Source organism: Manis pentadactyla, chromosome 3, assembly GCF_030020395.1.
Source record: "Manis pentadactyla isolate mManPen7 chromosome 3, mManPen7.hap1, whole genome shotgun sequence".
NCBI lineage: Eukaryota > Metazoa > Chordata > Mammalia > Pholidota > Manidae > Manis > Manis pentadactyla.
In genome coordinates, this window is record NC_080021.1 from 220,526,016 (window position 1) to 220,548,215 (window position 22,200).

The following is a 22,200-nucleotide window of genomic DNA, read 5'->3' on the forward strand; positions in this document are numbered from 1 at the left end:
GGCAGGTCCTCCCCGCCAGCCCTCTCCGTGTGTGCGCGGAGGCCTAATCCTCACGTGGAAGAAGAAACAGAGGCTCAGAAGGGAAAGGACTCGCCGAGGTTTTTCGGGGACACATGGCCTCCCTCCAGGGATTCCTGGGAGAGCGTCTCAGCGGCGCTTCCAGTGGGCAGACAGGAAAGAGCCTAGGAGGGGAGCCCCTGGCCCAGACCGTCTGGGCGCCTCCCACTGTCCTGCATCTCCCTGGGTGCAGGGACTGCAGGGTTCTGCTCAGGCATGGGGTCGGCCCTTAGCGGGGTGGGCAATGCCCAGTGTGCGCAGAAGTAACCCAGAAGAGGCCCTGACTTCTAGGGAATGGGCTGGGTTTGCACAGGCATTGAGGCCAGGAACCGTTCAGTTACTGGGAGACTCAGAGGAGGGAGAATGCTGGGCACATGGGATGAGGCAAGGCCCCACGGCCAGGCTCGACTGATTGGGCTGCTAAAGGCACAAAGAGCTGCTTTTAGATTCAGACAGTTTATTGACATCAAGGAGGCTCCCAGGCCCACACCAAATGGTGACATTGGAACAGCAGAGCCGATGATGCCAAAAAGAGCGTGGGCATTGCTGAGGAAGTCCCTCGGATGGCAGTTGAGTGGTTCTACAGGCTGGGCTGTACCTGCCTCTTCCCGAGACGCTTGGAGATGACAAGCAGGGCTTCCAGGTCTCCTCCTGACCTTCATTTTCTGCTTCCTGAAATCCCCCCTTTTGGACTTCATGGGGCTACAGTGTTTGAACCTGCTGGTACCAGTTTTCTTCATGGGCTCCTCTATGTGAAGGGTGGGTGGAGGGTGGGCACCACCATAGTTCCAGCTACTGCCACCGCGCTAACAGCTGCCCAGTCTTTGCCTCCAGCCCAGGCCTCTCTCCTAGATGTCAGCTCTGTGCATTCAAGCCTCCCGGCCCGGTCCACATGGATGTCCCCTGCACATCCCAGTCACCATGTGCAGAGCTGGGCTCAATATCCTTCCCACTTTTCCTTCTGCCCTGCTTCCTTCTTCAGGTGGTGGCACCACTGGGCTCCCAGTCACCCAACTCGGGGGCATTCATGTCACTCTTGATTTTGTTTTTATTTACACCTGCCCTCCATCAAAGACATCCCAAATCCGGCTCACCTTATTCCCCCAGTGCCACTGTCCTCCCTGTGTTAACTCACACTCTGAGAAACTGCTGTAGAGCAGTGCAGTCCGAAGAAACGCTAGCATTTGTCTAGTCCCTTTAAAAGGTACAAACAGGTCAAATCAATTGCAATATATTTTAGTCCAATACATCCAAACTATTATTTCAACAGGAAAGCAATATAAACACGATATGGAGGTGTGTCACATCTTTTTTCTCGCTGACTCGGAGGTCCAGTGTGGGCCTGACACCTCGAGCCCGTCTCCAACAGGCCGGCAGCGCGGCGGTCCCGCGGCTGGCAGAGCGCAGGCAGGTGCGGGCCGAGGAAGCCTGAGAGAACTACGTCTCCCGGCATGCTCCGCGCGGGCCACGCGACACACTTCCGGCGCGGCGGGCGAGGTGTTGACAGGAGAACCACGTCTCCCGGCATGCTCCTGTCGCGCCCCGTGGCGCACTTCCGGCGCGGCGGCCCGGCGGCGGGACCAGGGCGCCCGCTGTGGCCGTGGTGAGTGACGGGCGGCGGGCCGACGGGGGCCGGGGCGGGGCGGCCGGCGAGGGAGCGCGCGGGCGGCCTGGCCCCGCCCCGGTGACCTTCACGGCCCGGGCGGCGGGCGCAGGCCGGGCGGCTGCGGCGGCGCGATGTTCGTGCAGGAGGAGAAGATCTTCGCGGGCAAGGTGCTGCGACTGCACATCTGTGCGTCCGACGGCTCCGAGTGGCTGGAGGAGGCGGACGAGGGCACCTCGGTGGAGAAGCTCAAGGAGCGCTGCGTCAAGCACGTAAGTCCGGGCCGCAGCGCCGGGCCTGCCTCCCTCCCGTCGCCGGGGGGCGGCTGCGTCCGCAGCGCCTTTCCTCGGCCACGCCGTTCCCGACCCACGGGCCCCTCCTGGGCGCCCCTCCTCGAGACGGGCCCCGGGCCGAGCGTCTCGTACTTCTGCCACAGCCCGGGAGGTAGGAGCAGAGCGGGAAACTGAGGCTCGGAGGGCCTCATGGTTTCCCAGCATTTCCGCTCGCTGTTGGGGTGAGGTTCTTGCTGTTTCAGCAGCCCTTCCCAAGAGCCGGGGATTCCTGCGCGAGCAGTAAAGGGTCCCCAGCGTTGGAGCCGTTTCGCGTTGGCTGGTGTGTGGGGCCTGGCTCCGGCCTCTGCGCCGCGTTGCTGCAGTCACTTAAAATAGTCCTGCTGTTTTCCTGTGGTCTGTAAATGAAGCGGGGAGGTCGAGGGGAAGGGTCTTCCGGCTGAGAGAGCTACTCTTTAAAGTTTATTCACGGAAAATCCTTGTATAGCTAATTCCTTAGGTTGCTAATCTTTGGAACTAGTTCTGGGTGGCTTTATATCAAAACTGCTCAACAGCTGTCTTAACTGCCTAAGGAAAACCTGTACCTGACATGATGTAGTTTTTGGTTAAAGGAAGTTGCAGCTTCTAGTGCAGATTCGTTGGGATAAATTGCATATCTGTAGGTGTGACAAGGTGTTGTGCTGAAATAAAGTTAAATGTTCTCTCAAGGGATAAACTTGGAGTTCTTGTTATGGTAACTACCCACAGAGATACTTTTGAGTCACTTTTGTGAGCAGGGGTCTGTGGAGTTGTTCTGTACTGTACAAAGCTGGCCAGAGAGCGAGTCCCCTTCTGGAATGCACAAGGTGTGAATAACAGTGCAGTCTGGGCTCACCCACCTGGGCATGTATGTTTTGATCAAATTCTTTGACTTCCGACCCACTGTTCCGCCGTCTTGAAAGCCACCAGGCCAGCGCTAAGTCAGAAGGCTGGGGGCCCTGTGAGAGCCAGGGACTAATGCCTGTCAATCCCCTATGAGGTAAGAACCTCCCCTACCCAGGATGGGGCTCCTTGAGGGCTGGATTTGTATTCATGTGCCCATCCAGGGCCAGACTCCTAGTGCACCCAGAGCGAGCATGTGGATTAACAGAATAAACAGTGGAAATAGATTGTCAGTCCAGAAGCACATGCATGTGGCAGGCATGTCACCTGCTGAGTCAGTGGGTGAATTGGTACAGCCTTTAGTTTACTTCACTAATTTACATAACTATCATAATACTATTTTATGAAGGGGAAAAGGAAATGAAGCTCTTTTGACTGATCCACAGATGCTTGCTAATGAATTTCAGGAGCACTTGGGTTTAATTAAGCAGCCAATTTTGATGTGATGCTAATTACTATGTTTCTGATATTTATTATTCCAGTAGATATTGAGATGTATCATTTGGGATTTTTTTCTGGCATTATCCTGCTTCAAATTGAGCTTTTATTCCACTCTGCAGCCTCTCCAGGTGTGGAGGATCTGACCAGCAGAGGAGTTTTGCACCCAAAGAGCTGACATAAATTACAGGTCTCGAGAACTGAGCCATCAGAAAGTCTTCCTAGCCCAGAGCCCATCTCATTCTGTAGGCAGTGCGCATGCTGCCTCTTAGGCGTCACAATGTGTGAGTTAGCAAAGAGGATTTCTCAATTGTGTACTTGAACATCACCCTGGAAACCAGTTCCGGAATGTCCTATTGCTGGAGGCACTGAGCCTTTGTGTACCACTGAGCGTCTGTTCCTCTTTCGCAGTTTTCCTCTGGTGCATGCTGAAGCTGGCATTAGTGTTTCCTTTCTCTGTCCCCTCTACCTCTAAGGGACAATGTGGGTCATCCCTCCCCCTGCCCGGGTACTCCCTGGAGTGGATCACTTTTTTAATGAGGGTTTTTTTTATCATCTTGACTCTTATAGAAAATGATTGTCATTGCCTTTTCATTTGGGTATATATACATTACGGTCCCCATGTGGTCTCTGGCCTCCCGGGCCTGGGAGTAGAGAAGGGAGCAGAGTAAACCATCTTGTGCAATAGGAGGTTGATGCTTTTAAGACCGTTAACACCTATGATATGTGTGGTGTGTTCTGTGTGTTGTATACTGTTGTGAAATTGCCAGTGAAAAGTATGGTACCTGCTAGTGTGGCCATTAACATAGCATAGATGTGAAGGTGTATCTTCAAATGACAAATGACATCAAGTTTAAGAGAAACGACATCTCTGCCTTTCTGCGGAGATAGTGCTTCAAAGCCTCCCTGCCCCAGTGATGGGCTTTGCCAGGGCCATTTTGCTGTCACATCCTAGCTTGCTTGAAATGCTTCTGATGAGAACAGAGAAATGGAGTGAAACACTCATGCATAGTATGGATGACTCAAGCTCGTGTTTGGCTCCTAGCATGCTGTTGGTATCCTGCAGAGTACGGTGTTTTCGGAAAGAAGTAAGAATTATCTTGGAAAATTGTGTTTCAGAGACTGTATTCTGAACTTGTCAGAGCAGCTAGCCTGCAAATTTTAGAATTAGAAACAGCATGCCCAATATTTCTGGGAGCAGAGCCAGTGTTAATTTCAAGGGAAGTGGGGTGGGGGTTCTGTGCTTTGTCATAAAGGGTATGAAAGTGTGTCTTCCTATTGGCAGGGTTCTCCTTTTGCCCCCTCAGCCCTGCCAGTTCTGTGTGAATGGATGATGGCCCCTGAAGCCTTCATGGTCCTTGTATCCTGTTTTCAAAGTTAGAGTATTGGACATTCCGGTTACTCTTAGAATGAGGTTAAGTACATACTTAGATTTCTTCTTTTTTTGCACGCAGTTGTGTGTGCTGGGTCTGTCTTTGAGCCTCCTTGGCAGCAGAGGGAGGTGGTGAGGAGGCGTCCAGTGGGGCCTCTCAAGCCACTTGAGAGGCAGCGCTGCTCAGCCCGAGGAAGGCCACTGGGGCCCTGGGCTGTGCACATCCGAGGCGCTGGCCTCCCTCCAGCCTGGGTTTTGGTGTCACCCTGCCCCCCACCACATTCTGGGGAATCTGGGGCCCTGGTCAATGAGATGCAACTGTGCGGCAGTTGGCCCCCTTTTGAGCTCCCAGGAGGGATCCCATCCAGGGCATCTGTGGCCTCCTTTGGGGTCTCTGTGGCTGTCACATGGTGTCCAAGGGCTGAGCTGAGGCCGGTGCGCTCTTGGGGTTTTGTGGGTGTTTAGGTGGCCAGGCCCCTGTTTCTTGCTCTCTGTGGACCAGCGTCCTCTCTTTGCTGTCTCTCAGTGCCTTTCATGTGTCTGGAAGAAAGAAGACAAATGTACAAACCTTCAGATTTTTGGGAAACAATGGGCCTGCTGTTTTCATTTTTAAATGACCCTCCAGATCTTCCCAGACTAAGGAAGCATATAGGTTGCCCCCAAGTGCCTGCAGGGTATTTTATGTTGAGCTGGGAACCTATTTCGGGAGCATTCGGTGGGCCAGCGGGCAGATCCCTGGCCCAGGGGACCAGATGCTCTTGCGGTCTGTGTGGTTTGCACTGGGGGCGGGAATTCTTTGATTTCACCCGTGCTTTAGTGTCTCAGCTAGGGAGAAAAATCCGAAAACTCCTGCTGTGGTTTGGGATGTCAGGCCCTATAGGAAATCAGTGTCATGATGTCCTTTTCTACCTTAAAATGTATGTATTTTTCCCCCAGTGTGCTCATGGGAGCTTAGAAGACCCCAAAAGTGTGACCCATCACAAATTAATCCACGCTGCTTCAGAGAGGGTGCTGAGTGATCCCAAAACAATCTCGGAAGAGAACATCCAAGACAAAGGTGAGGGGGCCTCGCGGGCAGAGTGGCGGGGCGCTGCTCGGAGCCAGGGCTGAGGGGCACCCGCGCCCTTGGCGTTGAAGTCCATGTTCCGAGTTGGATCTGAGCAAGAAAACCGGGCCAGCAAAACTGGTTTTATTTTTCCTCTGTTAAAGCAAAGTGTGCGCATGGAATAGTTGCACCAAACAGGAGAGACTGAGGTTGACAGGCAGCATCCATCTGAGACACCACGTGTGAACTTTATTTTTAATTCTGTTTCAAAGCCAAACCACTGTCCCCAGGCTGCTGCAGGCGCACTTTGGGGCCGGGAAGCCCAGCTGTGTGGGTGCTTGGGTGTCCTGGGAGGACGGTCTTACCACAGCCCTGTTTGCTTAATCGCTTACGGTTGTGTGTCTGGAGGCACTTGGTGAGAAAATTTGTTTTTCTGTGTGTTATTTAAAAGGTGATTTTAATTCTGGGATTCACTCAGATAGTACATTTGAAATACTGTAAGCGTTATTCACAGATCTCCATCGAGTGTGGTGTTCAAGCTCAGAACTGGCTGGTGCTGGCCCACGTGGTCACTGTGGCCTGGCCACACCCAGGCACATGAGTCTGTGGTCCCCGAGCTCAGACTCTCAGAACTGAGAACTGCGAAACGCGGACATGGCGCACTGCCCACCGGTGCTTTGTGCAGCTGCCTGGGCTGTGCCGTGTGTGTCCCCAGGGCTTCTGGTGACCCACAGCGAGGGTCTCGCTGGGCTCAGGATGCGCACGGGAACAGGGGCCTGCAGCTCTGAGCTTCGAGGGGAGGGTGGGCTTATGCACACCCTCAGGTTAGGAGGCGCCCAGAGGGTCTCTGCTGGTCTGTCCTTGGGCCACCCAGCACTCTTTATGCCATTTTAGAGATATAAAATGATTACCAGATGATAGTCATATTTTTTTTCTAGATGTCTTACTGTTGATAAAAAAGCGTGCTCCAGCTTCTCCTCCCAAGATGGCCGATGTCTCAGAGGAAGAAAAGGTCAGTGTCGGTGTGGAATTGGAGATCTCTGGTCTGGTAGGAAGTGTTCCATGTTTAATACTGGGTGGCGCTGGCCCACATGGTCACTGTGGCCTGGCCACACCCAGGCACATGAGTCTGTGGTCCCCGAGCTCAGACTCTCAGAACTGAGAACTGCGAAACGCGGACATGGCGCACTGCCCACCGGTGCTTTGCGCAGCTGCCTGGGCTGTGCCGTGTGTGTCTCTGGGGCCTCTGGTGACCCACAGCGAGGTCTCACTGGGTTCAAGAAGCTGGTTGTTGAGTACCAACACACTCGCACAGTTACAGTACCAGCTCCGAGGGGTCTCTGCCATGCCAAGCCTGCTGCCCACGCCTTTCCCGGTGCTGCTCAGGTGCCCGGCACCCAGGGAAACCTGGTGGGCTCTGCCCCGGGATAGCAGAGAGGTGAGAGCCAGCAGACCCTTGAAGTGGGCCACCAAACTTGTGATATGTGCTTCCTCCGGCCTGTCCAGCGCTGGCTCCCAGGACGTTCCTAGACAGCCAGGGGCACCTGTCTTGCCTGGTTCTTGCAGGACAGGCGTGGCTGTCCCCTGGCTTTCGTGTTTGCTTACCTGTGCCTTCCATGTAATGCAGGTACCTTGGGAAAAGCAGGCCAGCTCACCGTTCGCTTAGTGGCTGCCCCAAAAGCCCACTCTTCAGAAAGCTCCATTCCCAGGGGAGGTTTGTTCTGAAGAGAGGACTTTCTCTGCCTTGCCCGGCTCGAATGCCTGCCCCCAGGTGCAGAGCTGTGCTATTTTAAAGGGGCAGCTACATTCACTTCACAATTTTTTCTTTACTCACGTCAAGGGGATCAAGTTTCTGATTAATGCTTTGAAATGCCAGGGAGCATGTTCACCCCAAGGAAGCAGGCTGAGTGCTCTGGGCCTGGGCCGTGGGCCGAATACCAGAGTGAGCTATTTAGAGTCTCCTCTGAGACAAGCAGAGGAGGGGTGCTCTGGGGCTCCAGTGGCCCTCCTTATCTGAGGCCACACTCGGCCTCGCACACACGCCCTGTCTCCAGCGGACAGGTCTGCCTGGCCTGTGCCAGGTCCGCTTCCGAGAACTGGGGCGGGCCACACTTACCGGTTCCAGTTCAGTCATTGGAGCGTAGATAACCAGTGTAGACAGAAGGCCCTCGGTGCTTTGTGTGACAGGCAGGACGCGGGGGCCCCTCTTGGCAGCTCGCATGTCCTGTGCACATACTTGCCAGTGAAACATTGTAAGGTGTTAATGCACGTCTTAGGGTGAAATTTTAAGAGGAAGTAACACGGTATTTAAAAAGCCAGGGAACACTACAGACTGTTTGACGGGGATGAGCCTCCCGTCTGCTGAGTTGCCCGCAGGCGGCCCTGTAGCCCTGTAACTGCCCTCTACCTGCCCCCTTCCTGGTTTCGCAACGGCCCACGTGGTCATTTCTTAGCTTATCAATGTCAGACTCTGTTAGCTTCTGATGACCAGCCTGTATTAGATTGTCATGTTGGGTGAAGATTAGAGTTCCTGCCAGTATCACCGTGTTCCCTGCTGTGAGCAGATGTACTGAGCTCATCTGTCCTTTTTTAATACAATGTTGCTGGAGTCAGTGATCACCTCGCTTCGTTTGTTTTCTGCAGGTTGTCACTAATTTTCTACTTATTCACTAGAATCAGTAAGCCTGCTGAGAGCGGGGGCCTGTGTGTGAGGCCGTCTGCCAGCTGCACCTCTTTGGCCTCTGCTGCCCACCCGGGTTGCCTCCAGGGCCTTCTGAACCTTCCGAATCTGTCCGCTTCCTGTTGCCCCCTAGGGCATCACCGCAGACCCAGGGGCTCCAACGGAGCTCTGATCACAGGTCTGTAGGTCGGCCACCTGGGCCCTGCCCTCGGGCTCCCAGCACTTGAGGGCGAGGTGTCGGTCGGCCCAGGTTCCCCTTGGAGGCGCCTTCGGGTGGCCGGAGAGCCAGCTCCCGTCGGGGAGCACTCGGGCCTGTTTGCTTCTGGCTGTCGGCCGGAGGCCACCTCCGCTCCGTGCACATGGTTCCCTGCGTCTTTGGAGCCAGCAGCAGAATTTTTCATGAGTTGAATCCCTCGCCCCAGAAAGAGCCCCGCCCCTTTTAAGGACTCTCCTGAGTAGGTCAGGCCCACCAGGAGTACCTTTTCTGAAAGTCATCTGTGCCGTGGGACGTGAGCTAACCCTGGACTGAAGTCTCCCACTCACAGGCGCGGGGGTGGTGTGCGCATGGCTGCCGGGAGCAGGATCTGGGGGCCACCGTGGAATCCTCCCCACTGCAGAGCCGAGGGTCCTGCTTCCGGCCTGTTCCCTGGTTGGAGGAGCGCGGCTTCCTGTGCCAGCTGGGAAGGGGAGGAACGCTTGGGGCTGTGTGTCCAGCATTCAGTGGCCGTCGTGCCAGCTGTACCGTGCCCGCCAAAAGCACTGGTGCCTGTTGGCACGGGGCTGTGGGCTCCTGCCTGCGGTGCCCGCTGCCGCCTCTTGCCCGCTGCAGCTGGGACCACTCAGGGTCCCCTCGGTGCTCCTCAGAGCTCCAAAATGTTACACGTCGCTCTGACGTAGGTCTTTCACCCTCATGTGCCTGGCATGGTGAGTTTGGAGGTTCATGTGTTTTCATTGCGAAAGTTTTTTTGGACCGTTTTCAGAGCGTTCCCTCCCCTTGTTTTCCCTTTCTCCACCTGGGACTCCTGTTAGTTGGACGTCGGGGCTGCCTCCTGAGGGGCTGCCCTGATGTGGTTTTCCAGCCATCCATAGCCTCGTCCTCGGGCTGTGCTGCCTACCAGCTCCCTGGCCGGACCTTGTCCTGGTCCTCCATGACAGCAGCTGTGGGGCTGCCATCCTGCTGAGGCCGCTCTGGGCTCTCTGGTTCTCTGCACTCTCTCTCTGACATGCTTCTCCATTTGCCCGCTTTTATTTGGTCTGTCGTTCATGTTGGAGGTGCTCCTCATGTCCCTGGTGCTCCCATCTCCATTGGCGGCCCTGGAAGCCCACTGGCCACTCGCCGTGCCCGTGGGTCGTGCTGCTGGTGAGGTGGAGACCCAGCCATCGTGCCCCTCACGCCCTGCAGCTGCGTCCCTCCTGCCCAGTGCCCTTGAAGCCGAGGAGCTCAGGCTCCCTGGCCCCAGGCTCGTATTTGCTTTCTCGGGGTGGCTGCTGGCTGAGCAGATGGCAGAGGAGCACCATGCTCGGCTCCTGCAGCTCACCCCTGCCCTGTACACTCCCCTCGGGCTCCTGAGGTAGCCTGGCTGGGCTTCTGCTCTGTGCCCTCTTGGTCCCACATCTGCCACTCTGCCAGCACTCCCTTCTGTCTCCTGAGAATTTGCTGCCACCTCCGAGTTTTGCTTCCTGGCCCATCGCTCTCCCCGTGAGTTTCTACCACCTTTATTCCCTTACGGTCGCGTTGGGGGCTTCCAGAGGAGCAGGTGAGTGTGGGTGTAGTGGCTTGCCTGCAGATGTGCGCGGTTCCTCTGAAGCCAGCGCCCCAGCCCAGCCGGAGCTCCCATGTGCTGGCCGCCCTGAGGCCCCGAGGCAGTGTCTGTCTCCTCCTCTGCATGGCACTGCCACACTCCAGCTGTGACAGGCAGGGCCTGCATCGTGAACATCACAGCTTCTGTCCCCAAGGGCACAGAACCTCCGGACCCTCTTAACTTGTCAAAGGAACGCAGCTCTGGCTCCTAGAGGAAACCACTTCTTTGCCTGACGGGGCTGTTTTCTCAGCTTACGTGACCTTGCCTTTTATTGCTCTTGTGCTCGTTTCTGACCTAATTATTCTTCTGTACAGAAAAAACAAGACCAGAAAGCCCCTGATAGAGATGCCATATTCCGCGCAACTGCTAACCTGCCCTCCTACGACATGGACCGGGCTGTGGTCCAGACCAACATGAGAGACGTGAGTGCCCATCATGCTGCATGGAGGCTGCAGGAAGGGGAGCTGGGAGTGCTGTGTGCTGTTGGCAGCTTTTCTGTAAATCTAAAATTGTTTCAAACTAAAAAGTTTAAATGACATTTGAAGGCAGAGATGAAAGGGTAGATACCATGGGGAAAATGGTAGAGTTTTGCCCTGAATTTGGCAGAAACATGTAGATAGAAATCTGGACTCATAGTTACTTGGATTAGAAAGTTTTGCTTTAAAGAGCGGGGCGCTCCCAGTGTTGTGTGCGCTCCCCAGAATTTGGGGTGTGCCATGCCTCTAGGGCTGGGAGCATGTGGCTGCCTAAACCCACTGGATTGAGGGCCAGCTATGGGGGCACCACCACAGGCCTTGGTTCACGTTGGCAACGGACCTCCTGGGGTCTCTTCCAGAGAGTTCCGTATTGGCCAGGCTGTCAACTCAGTTACGGGTCTCCCTGGCCTGCGTGTGGCCCTGAGTGGCATCTCATGATGTCTGAGGCTTGTGGGGAATGGGGCAGCTGAACCCCAGCCCCGTCTGTGCTGCCGGGGCCAGTTGCAGGGTGTTTGATTGCATCCCCTTAGTGCCTCCTTTCTTGCCGTGGGCAAATCGGCCGCAGCAGATGCTCCCTGTGCCCGCCCCTCCTCCAGCCAGAAACTAGGGGCCCCCCAGCTCAGTCTGTGGCCTCAGTGGAGCCAGAGGGCCCTTCAGCTCACTTAGTGGCTGGATGCTTTCCTCGTGGGTGACAGGCCGAGTGGGGCTCCCGATGTCGTCCTGTCTGTGTCACAGAGGTGGTGTGCGTGGCCCGTGTGTGCCTGTAAGACCCTCTCCTCCCCTATCAGAACAGCCTCTGAGAGTGTCTCTTCTCACCCTCTCCCTCGGTCGGTCGTGATGTTCTAGAATGAGCGCAGCGAGCTTCTGACTCACAGATACGGAGTTCTGAAGGGTGGGGTGCAGTTGACTCCTGAACAACATAGGTTTGAACTGCGTGGGTCCCACTCATACGTGGGTGTCTTTCAATATACATTGGAAAATTATTTGGAGATTTGTGACAGTATGAAAATGTTTTCTTTTTTTTTTTTTAGATAATTATTTTTTATTGAAGGGTAGTTGACGCACAGTATTACATTACATTAGTTTCAAGTGTACAACACAGTGATAAAACATTTATATACATAATTCTAGGTTCCAGCTATCACCCTACCAAGCTGTTACAATATCTTGACTATATTTCTTATGCTATACATTACATCCCAGTTACTTATTTATTTTACCATTGGAAGTCGGTCCTTTTTTTTTTTTTTTTTTGTGAGGGCATCTCTCATATTTATTGATCAAATGGTTGTTAACGACAATAAAATTCTGTATAGGGGGGTCAATGCTCAATGCACAATCATTAATCCACCCCAAGCCTAATTTTCGTCAGTCTCCAATCTTCTGAGGCATAACAAACAAGTTCTTACATGGAGAACAAATTCTTACATAATGAATAAGTTACATGGTGAACAGTACAAGGGCAGTCATCACAGAAACTTTCGGTTTTGCTCATGCATTATGAACTCTAAACAGTCAGTTCAAATATGAATACTCATTTGGTTTTTATACTTGATTTATATGTGGATACCACATTTCTCTCTTTATTATTATTATTTTTAATAAAATACTGAAGTGGTAGGTAGATACAAGATAAAGGTAGAAAACATAGTTTAGTGTTGTAAGAGAGCAAATGTAGATGATCAGGTGTGTGCCTGTAGACTATGTGTTAATCCAAGCTAGACAAGGGCAATAAAACATCCACATATGCAGAAGATTTCTCTCAGAATGGGGGGGTGAGGTTCTAAGCCTCACCTCTGTTGATCCCCAATTTCTCACCTGATGACCCCTCTGTGACTGTGCCTGTCTTAGGTTGTTCCTCCCTTGAGGAATCTTACCCGTCTCTGGCTAACCAGTCATCTTCCGGGGCTGAAAATGTTTTCTTTTTATAGCTTCTTTTTAAGAATACAATATATAAAAACTCAGCATACACATCTGTTGATCGGCTATTTATGTTATTGTTAAGACCATTAGTAGTTAAGTTTTTGGGGAGTCAGAAGTTATCCCTGGATTTTCAGCTTCTTAGGGGGTTGGTGTCCCTAACCCCCATGTCATTCAAGGGTCAGCTCTGGTTAAAGATTCCAGCAGATCTCTTGGGCATTTGGAGAAATGAGATCATTTTTTTCTTTCCCTGCAGTTCCAGACAGAGCTCCGGAAAATCTTGGTGTCTCTCATCGAGGTGGCACAAAAGCTGTTAGCGCTGAACCCTGATGCAGTCGAATTATTCAAGAAGGCAAATGGTATGAGCAAGCCCCAGGTCGATTGGTGACCATTCGACCCCCCGTTTTCCCGGCCTCACAGGGCACCAGCCCCGCCCACAGGCCCTGTCCACTGCCGCCCGCGGCCTCAGCACTGGGCCTGGGAAGCTCAGGATGCTGTGTATCGCTGCTTTCAGCTGCTGAGGGCTTAGTGAGCGGCTGTATCATCACTTGTGCTCACACAGGTGAACGTGGATGGCCGTAGTGCAGGTTCTCGACGCTTATGGGAAGAGCCGCAACAGCTTGGTGCCTAGGCTCTGGGGCATGTGGGAGGCAGCCCTTGTGCAGGCCAGGGCTGCTGTGGCCCCTCACAGGCCACCCTGTCCGTGCCTGTAGCCATGCTGGATGAAGACGAGGATGAGCACATGGATGAAGCAGCCCTGCGGCAACTCACAGAGATGGGCTTTCCTGAGAGCAGAGCTGCGAAGGCCCTCCGGCTGAACCAGTACGTGGGGCCTGGGGCTGCCCTGTGGGGACACCCTTCCATCCCATACTCTTTGACTGAGTCATTTCTAGTGATTTTTAAAGAGGTACCCAGAATGTGTGTCCTGGAAATAACTTGATTGGGTTTCTCAAAGTATATCAAGACAGATTGAAATCAACTCACTCTTACTAGGATGTGGCATATAGTGGTTGTCCTGTAAACGCCCACTGCGCCCTGGCGGGGTCCTGCCTCCCCGCGTATGTGTGGTGGCATCTGTAGTGCTCTTCTGTGGGGTGGCGCTTTCAGGTGCTGCCCTGTGTCTCCATCCAGATCTCAAGTAACTAACCTGTAGGCCAAGGGATAGGCAATGGGCAGTTCTTTTTGGCTTTGGACCTAAACTCTTATGGGTGCCTCACGTGTTAGCATCCCTTGGCTTAGTAAGCGGGTTTCTGGGTTCTGACCAGGGTCTCGGGGGAGTGTGAGGCCAGGGCCAGAGCCAGAGCTTCAGGTGCACCTGGATGAAGAGTCTCATTGTATGAGGGTACTGGCTCATGCTGGAGAGATCGTTACAATTCAGGGGGCTCCTTGGGGGTATAAGAGGAGCAGAGGGCCTCTCTGACTTGTCAGGCGCCTTCCTGATCCTCTCTGGCCAGCCGGCACCTCCCTGGGCCTCTGACCGGCTGGGTGCAGACGAGCCCCTTGCTCCCTTCCAGCATGTCAGTGCCACAGGCCATGGAGTGGCTGATCGAGCGCGCAGATGACCCAGCCACAGACACGCCTCTTCCAGGCCAAGCCTCGCCGGGGGTGGCAGGGGCCGAGGCTGCCCCCGAGGCTGCGGCCGGGACTAACGAGGGAGACGAGGAGGTCAGAGACGAGCTCACGGAAATCTTCAAGAAAATCCGGAGGAAAAGGGAATTTCGGGCTGATGCTCGGGTACGTGTTGCTGGACTCGGATTCAGCCAGGTAGCGTTGCCGTGTCCCCCGGAGGCTGCACTGTGTGAGGCCCTGTGAACTGCCAGACACCCAGGTGGCCGAGGGGTGTCAAGACGGCCGGGGTGGATAGAACTCCTGTTCAGGGCTCCGTTATCCTCCCTTGGATCCAGGGGCCTGCGGCATGGCCAGGAGGTTGAAGCAGGATTGCCTTGTGAACCTGGGCGGCTGGTCAGGCCGTCCCCCTGACCAGCCTGTGGGGGTCATGAACCTGAGCTCCAGGATGTCCCCGCTGCACTCAGCCAGCCGCTAGTGGGCCTGTGGCCTCCCTCTGCCGTCCCTCCTTGTGGACGCTCTGTGCGCCGCCGGCCTTCCTCCCTGCTCTGCTAGGGCCGCACTGTCTGGGTGGCTTCCCGTGGCCTCCACCTGCCGCCCTTCCCTCTGTAGGTCAGCGAGCCCGGGGCGCAGCTCTGATCCCACGTGCTCCGCTGGTTCTGCTCGTGGCGCAGTCTCGGGTGTGGGGCTGGTGTTTCCACGGGCCTCCCGTGCAGCCAGTTTGTGGGATGCCCGCTCAGATGATTCCGCCCTTGATTCAGTGGGGGTGAACAGGCCCTCCAGCCGGGGCCGGTTTTCATGTCAGTCGTATGGGCAGGGCTCCCGGGCCATGCAGAGCGCACGGACCCACAGCTTTAGGGTCTGATGCCCTGGCCCCTCAAGCCTGGACAACCTTTTATAGCAAATGAGATAAAGGAAAACATCTGGGGAACGTTTTCTGCCACAAAGAGGTAACGGGAAAAGATGGCGGTAGATGCACATCTTGGGAAAATGAATGTGCTAAGATTGTTAGGAATGACACCGAGATAAAAAGGGTTTGGCTGAGCAGTAGGACCCTGGCAACGCTGTGTGGGACCACTGTAAAGGGAAGCCCAGACCAGCCAGCGAGCACCACGGACCCACCCAGAGCGGGGGCCCTCCCCAGGGCTCTAGGACTAGATCCAGGCTTGGCCTCCTAGGGAGGCCGAGAGAACAAGGCCTACATCTGTGGCCCAGGTTGGGATCTGGCTCCACACACACGACATGGACCTGGAACAAGGCCCTGCCTTGAATGCCAAGAGTACGGGGGCACCATTTCCCAAGGCCAGGACAAGTGAGGGGAGAGGATAGTTTTTATTGACATCTGGAGGAGGGCCATCCTGTCCTTGAATTTAGCAGGAGGGTCGAGGTGATTTTTAGTGACCTGGAGGTCGGACCCTGCATGGAGGGTCCTTCCCCCATTCACGGTGCGGCCCAGAGCTGGGAAGCGGTTTGGGAAAGCAAACGCTAGAGATCCTAGGCCGAGTGCTGACCTGCGAGCTCACTGGACAGGTCGGCTCCAGTTAAGCACCTTCCCTGATCACCTCCCCAGCTGGCTTCTTCCTCGGTTGGGCTTTCTTTGAAGCACCTAACAGCCCACACGGACTGTGGAGGGAAGACACCCCACAAAGGTGCGGTGTTGCGCTGCGTTGGCCAGCGAGCCCTTCAGAGGCCGTAGAGTGTGGGCCAGGAAGGAAGTAGAGGCTGTCCCTCCTTGTTCTGTGTCTGCCCAGAGCGTGTATATCTCCGTTGTCCACAGCATCGGTGGGGTCATTGCTCCCTTCAGGGGTCAGCATGAGTTTATGTTCATACCTTAAACTGTGTTAAATATAAGAAGTTTGAAATTAACTTTAGTTTTATTTATGTAAAGATAAAATGTGAGGGAAATCCCCCTTTCCCCAAATCACTGCGATATCTGTCTCCACGTAGATTAGATTTGCTTACTGATCTTCCCCTAATTCCGCTCGTTCCGGACAGCAGGGTCCCCTGGAGGAAGCTCGCGTGTGGCAGTGAAGATGGTTTTCTCCAGGATCACGGGGACAGAGCAGGCCCTGCACCTCCCTGGCTTTAGTCCCCGTGTTCAGAAAACCAAGGAGTGTTTCAGGAAGGCTGTAAGGAAACAGGGTTTTGAAATAGAGAATCCTGTGGCATTGCGTTAGAACACTGTCTGCCAAGATGGCTGCTCCAGAGGTTCCTCCCGTTCTGGGAGCGCGGCCTTAAGTGGTCTGTGGGGCTCTCCCTTAGGCTGTCATTTCCCTGATGGAGATGGGATTCGAGGAGAAGGAGGTGATGGACGCCCTCAGAGTGAACAACAACCAGCAGAGCGCCGCCGTGAGTACCGGGCCGCTCCCGTGAGCGCCCGTCTGTTCCGCTTACCCCGGCGGTGGGCTCAGCACTGTGCATGTCTGTGAGCAGGGCTCACTATGTGCAGCCGGGATTTTGCTTTTGAAGTAAAGCAATAAGATAGACGTTCAATTTAAAACCTTGTGAATGCTGAGAAAATTCTGGGTTTTGCCACTCTGAAAAAGTACATACTCTGTGGGCAAGTGTGTGCTGTGTATTTGTTTTGTTAAACTAATTCTGAGACCAATGCCCGTTCTGTGAACACATGCCAGCTGCTGAGGGGGAGCTGCCGTGGGAGGGGCTTGGTGCTGGGCCCACGGAATCGTCCCCCTGGGGTCGGCCAGTAGCTCCCACGAGTGACACGCACCAGGCTGTGAACCATAGGCCGTCCCAGGCTCACCGGTCAGCCACGATCGGAACTCGTCATGCCCAGGGTTACTTCCTGGGAACAAAACCTGGTGTTCTGTGCATTTCTTAATTCTTCTGCCAACGCTCTGAGTGGGTTATGCTGGCACCCCTGTCAGCAACTGGAGAAGCCACAGCTGTCGAATGGAACTGCAGGGCCCAAATCTGCTAGGGAAGCTGGGTTGGCGCCTCCTTCTCTTGCTGGGCTGTCGTGATGAGCGTAGCGTCTGGGTCTGGGCCAAGTTTGTGTTTATGTTAAGGACGCTTGCAGAGAGTGCCTGGGGGCTGACCTGGACGCGCAGCCCGAGTGCTGGATGTGGATGGTGGGTCCAGACGGAGCTAATGCCCCGTGTTGCTCTCGCATCTGCAGTGTGAGTGGCTGCTGGGAGACCGGAAGCCCTCTCCCGAGGAGCTGGACAAAGGCATCGACCCCAACAGCCCTCTCTTTCAAGCCATCCTGGATAACCCAGTCGTGCAGCTGGGCCTGACCAACCCTAAAACGTTACTAGGTACGTGTGCCTACCTTATGCATCCTCGGGGTGGGGCCCCCCACAGCACGCAGATGTCACTGACCAGCACCCTGCATGCACTTCAGTGTCCCCAGTGGGGCTCCTGCCGGAGTCACTCCAGGGCCCGGGAGGCAGGCTGTGTTCGTGTGTGACAGCCTCCTATGCAGGTGACTGTGTGTGAGCCGTGAAAACCAGTTATCTGGGTTCAGGCGAGTGTGGACAGCCCCCCGGCAGGGTAGGGCTGTGCAAGATGTGGTGGTTGCCTTTTGTTCTGCCCGCAAGGGACTGTGCATTGCTTGGACTTGAAGAATAAAATACATACCAAGCATATATAGTTTTTGTAATTTAAAGGACAATAGTAAAAACTAGTAACCCTGTACTTACCATTCAGCTTTAAAAAATCTTAAGCCTAGCCCCCTCCTGGCCTCTGGGCGCCCCCCAGCCTGCTGCATGCGTCCCTCCTCCCCGCAGAGTGCGTGCTGTCCCCTTGCTTCCTCTGGGAGCGTGGTGGTGACAGCCTGTCCAGGCAGGCCTCCGAGGCTGGCTGTCCTCCTGAGCACCATGGAGGACCTCTCTGGGTGAGCGTGCCAGCTTGCTCTGCCCCACGGTCTGCTGTGCTTGCGTCGTTCCCTGGCACACAGGCGGCCCTGAACATCCTCAGTGCCCTTTCCCTGGAGCACATAGGGGAGGGCTTCTCCAGACGGTGCGTAGCTGGGCTCGCAGGGCCCGGCCGTGTGGGCCGTGCCTGTTTCCAGAGGGGGCGCTCCAATCTTGCAGCGGGGCTCAGGGCCCCTGTTGCTTCCCAGGGGCAGCAGCTTGGACATCGGTTGAGGGCATTTGCCCACCAGGAGGCACAGGGATCTCTGTGCTTTGCCATCTCCATGATACTACGGCCAAGCCCTTTCCAGAAGCTTTGTCCGGTCAGAACCTGGGCTCTGTGAGGCCTTCCGCTTGTCTTTTGGCCTCCTGCTCTGCTGGCTTGTTTCTGCCACTCTCATCCACTCAGCCTGCTCCTTGCGCATGCTGGACGTTGATCCTCTGCAGGGTGGCCAGTTGTATCCCGCAAGTGTTGTCAGCTTCGTTACTCACTTGGGTGAACAGATGCCCTGGATTACATAGTCGGTGTGTCTGCATTTCACTTGTGACATGTCTTCCAAAGGAAACCCTCCAATCCCAGGTCAGGAAGACATCCACCTTTATTTTTTTCCAGAAGTTTTAAAGTTTCGTCTCTCTTGTTTGAGACTGTATTCTACCTGGAAATGCGTGTGTGGCACGAGGTAGCGTGTTCTTTGTACCCAAAATCTCAGAGTTGAGTAATGTGTGTGGTTGTGAGTTTATATCGCTGTGCTGTGTGTGCAGCAGACCTGCACACATGGGACGCACAGCCCATCTCCTGCCCCATGTAGACCGTAGGGGCTTGGCGGGTGCTGCCTTGGTCTCTCCAGGCCTCTCCTAATAGGCGTTCTGTTAATACTTTACCACTGAGGTTGCAATTTGCTGTAGACTTCAAAAATTTTTGAGCATCTATTAGGTCAAATTTAAGAAGTTCCCTTTTTTCTCCAGTTTAGATGCTGAGAGTTTTGATTCATGAGTGGGTGGTCAGTCACTGCTTTTTCCCTGTGTGCTGAGATTATCTCATGGTTTTACATCTGCTAATGTAGAGCTTTTCTTGCATTTCTGAACAAACCTCAGAGTGACTACACCAGCGTGCACTGCAGGCCCTGAGGCAGTGGAGCTCGGTGGGGCCCGGCCCGCAGGCCTCACGAGGAGCTGAGGCACCCGGGAATGGCCTGGCCCTGCTGACGGTGGCAGCCCTGCTGGGCACTTCTGCAGTCATGTCTCTGAGGCTTCTGGGGAACGTTTCTGATAGGATGGTTTTAACAGCCTTTATCATCTTAGGTGAAGTGAACTATCCATTGTAGAGAACTTGGGAATGCGAAGAACAGAGAGGCAAGGAGAGGCCGCTGCCCTGATGCTTCTGTGGGCCCATGGCGAGTGCCACTCCTGTCACACTGCTTCCGTGTCTCAGTGGGTGCCTTCTCATCCTCACTTTTAAAAACAAGAGTGTTTAGTGGGTGCATTTATTTTAGTCTGTAAGTAGGCCTCAAATCATTTAACAAATACCATTCCCTTGTTTCTGTTCATTTAAATCGTTTATCATTTTGTTGCTTTTGGACCGTGGCTGCAGTAAACCTTTTTTTGTACCTACTGGGGTGCAGCTCACATTTTCTGAGGAGAAATAGCTGGAGGTCAGAGACTATGGAACACTTCAAATTCTTGATAGTATCTGGCAGCTCACTGTCCTGTGTACTGGGTGACAGAGCTCTGTGCTCCCGCCCACCCCATGGATAGAGGCCTGAAGCCCTCGTGGGTACAGCAGAGGACTGCCCTGTGGCTGCTGGCTTGCCCTGCCCATGGGCAGAGTGTCTGCTGCCTGCTTTCAGTGTGATACTAATTGTTGAGCCTTCCTAATGACTCCCTCCGGTGAAGGACACCTGCCCTTTGTCACGTGTATCTGCCCTCTGTGTTGTGTGGTTTTCATACTTGATTCCTTTTCTTGGCTTTTCGGGCAGGCAGTCATTTCCTCCTCTGGCATCTGTTGTGCCCTTGGCTGGGAGGGATTGGGCTGTGGGCTGCTGGCACCGTGGGCACAGCCCTTCCCTGCCTCACGGAATCTCTGCTGCTGCCAGGCTCAGGATTCCCCATCCTCTGTGCCAGGTTGTCTTTCTCCTGATGTTTTTAACTGTTTCAGAGGATTTTAATCAGGGGGACCCTGGGGGATGGTTTTAAGGGTGGAGGGCTGTCAGGTCATGGACACCATGAAGTCAGGCCTGTGTGAGCTGGTGGACCCCCGCCCCCACGCAACCTGCATAGCAGGAGCAGGGGCTCCCCGTGAGGGTTACGAGCTGGATCACTTCAGCCAGAGTGGCTTCGTGGTTATCGACGTGATGAGGTCTGGCGTGAGACGCGCGTCCCAGACGAGGGTGTCTGCCCCTTCTCAGTAGCCAGTGTGTGTTTGGGTTATAGAGCTTTTTGCTAGAAGGCGTCTCTGTCTGGGGGGAAATATTTTGTAAAGCTGTTTGGAAAATCAAAGTTTTCATTTTAAAGAACTGCATTTACATTGTTAATGTGCTAGTTCTTTTGAAGCCATTTCCTTAAGTTGACATTTTGATTTTTTAAGTTGGATTTGTAGCAGTGTCTGTAGGTCTTTCTTGGATCTGACGGTTTTCTTGGGCGGGACTAGAAGCAGGGTTCCTGAGTCACAGGCTGCGACCCTTAAGATTCCTGATGGCTGTTGCTGGACTGCGTTCCAGGATCGGGTGCGGGTGACCACACAGATGTGTCACCCCCCCTGTGGGACCTGGAGACCCATCGTATTTCAGGCCTACTGTTGATATGCAGATCATTGTGGGGTGGTCTTAAAAGGGATTTCTGCGTGAGCTGCATCTCGGCCTGCCCCTGCATCAGGGCGCCGTGGGAAGGGAGGTTGCTCTGCGGCGCTGTCTTCTGTCTTCAGAGGGAGCGGTCACTCAGCCGTGGGCTCTGCTTTCCCCGCAGCGTTTGAAGACATGCTGGAGAACCCCCTGAACAGCACCCAGTGGATGAACGACCCTGAGACGGGGCCAGTCGTGCTGCAGATCTCCCGGATCTTCCAGACCCTGAACCGCACATAGGCAGGCCTGCTGCTCGCTGTGCCCTCCCGGGGCGGCTTCCAGCCAGACCGCTTCTGCTTCCCCACCAAGCCAGGAAGAGCAGGAAGACCCCTGGTTCTGCTGGGCTGGGCAGGAAGGGAGCGGCCAGGGCTGGGCTGTTCTCATGCTTTGATCTAACTGCTGAACAGCTGCGACAGCAGCGTGCAAGGCCGTGCTCAGTCTCTGACAGTGTTTACAAATAGGTGGTCGCTGCTCCGGGAAGGGCCGCCCCCCTCCAGAGGGTCTCCTGGGCTCTTGAAATGCTACTTGAATTGACTATAGGCGCTGCTTTAGGGTCCGCTTGTTACACAATAGGAGGCATGTTTCACCCACAGTGTTAACGTCACGTGTACTAAACTGACTTCCATAGAGGAACTTACAGATGACGTCTTTAATAAGTAAACTCCCTTTTTCCTATTCTTTGTCTTGGAGTTCTAGTGCCAGAGGAGAAGCCGCATGCGTCCTGGCAAGCGTCTGCATCCTTGGCAGAACCAGTGTGCTCGCCGCTTTCCCTTGGTGGGACCGGACGGGCCTTGAGCGGGCCTGCACCCCTGCCCTCTGACGGTGGGACCCGAGCCCCAGCAGGGACTCGCCCCAGGCTGCCCTTGGCCACCTTCCTTTTAAGCATCCTCTGTGCCTTAAAATGAGAAAATGGCTATGGGGCTTTGTTTCTGTTTTTAACTCTGCTCATGACTGCTTAAAGCAGGTCTCTTTTTAAACTCTGCTGAAGCAGTGTGCTGGTCCCATCCCACCCTTGGTCGGCCCAGTGGCTGGGCCCTTATGGGGTTCAGACACAGTTCGGTTCTTCATTATTGACCGGTCTGTGTGGCTGGTGTGACTGCTCTGCACCGAGCGCTAGGGTCCTGTCTCCTGCACTTGGAGAGTGGCTGGCCACTGCAGCAGGTGCGTGGCCACGAGACTCCTGGGTCACAGTCTGAGGGCAGGAGGGGCTGGGCTCACTCTCGGCAGGCGGACAGGCACCGTCCTTTCTGCTGTGTCGTGATTCTAGGACTGGTGGGCCGTGCTCGTGCTCAGGAGACGCTTGGTGGGATGGGCAGGCCAG

At 54.6% G+C, this 22,200-nt stretch overlaps 1 protein-coding gene across 1 annotated transcript; it reads left to right on the forward strand.

Moving 5' to 3' along the window:
• Window positions 1–1,377: 1,377 nt before the first annotated feature.
• UBAC1 (UBA domain containing 1) lies at window positions 1,378–21,793 on the forward strand. The gene is made up of 11 exons (XM_036901547.2): window positions 1,378–1,660; window positions 1,773–1,932; window positions 5,618–5,738; window positions 6,665–6,738; window positions 10,523–10,630; window positions 12,861–12,963; window positions 13,318–13,426; window positions 14,119–14,338; window positions 16,433–16,519; window positions 17,307–17,445; window positions 21,004–21,793. The coding sequence occupies exons 1-11, from the start codon at window positions 1,509–1,511 to the stop codon at window positions 21,117–21,119; spliced, it is 1,389 nt and encodes a 462-aa protein (XP_036757442.1). The 5' UTR covers window positions 1,378–1,508; the 3' UTR covers window positions 21,120–21,793.
• The last annotated feature ends 407 nt before the right edge of the window (window positions 21,794–22,200 follow it).

Bases quoted from the DNA above. Each gene is read 5' to 3' on its own strand.
- UBAC1 (XM_036901547.2), top strand. From the start codon at position 1,509: ATGCTCCGCGCGGGCCACGCGACACACTTCCGGCGCGGCGGGCGAGGT. The intron at 5,739-6,664 runs GTGAGGGGGCCT...TTTTTTTTCTAG, and splicing joins AGAGAACATCCAAGACAAAG to ATGTCTTACTGTTGATAAAA. The intron at 10,631-12,860 runs GTGAGTGCCCAT...CTTTCCCTGCAG, and splicing joins TCCAGACCAACATGAGAGAC to TTCCAGACAGAGCTCCGGAA.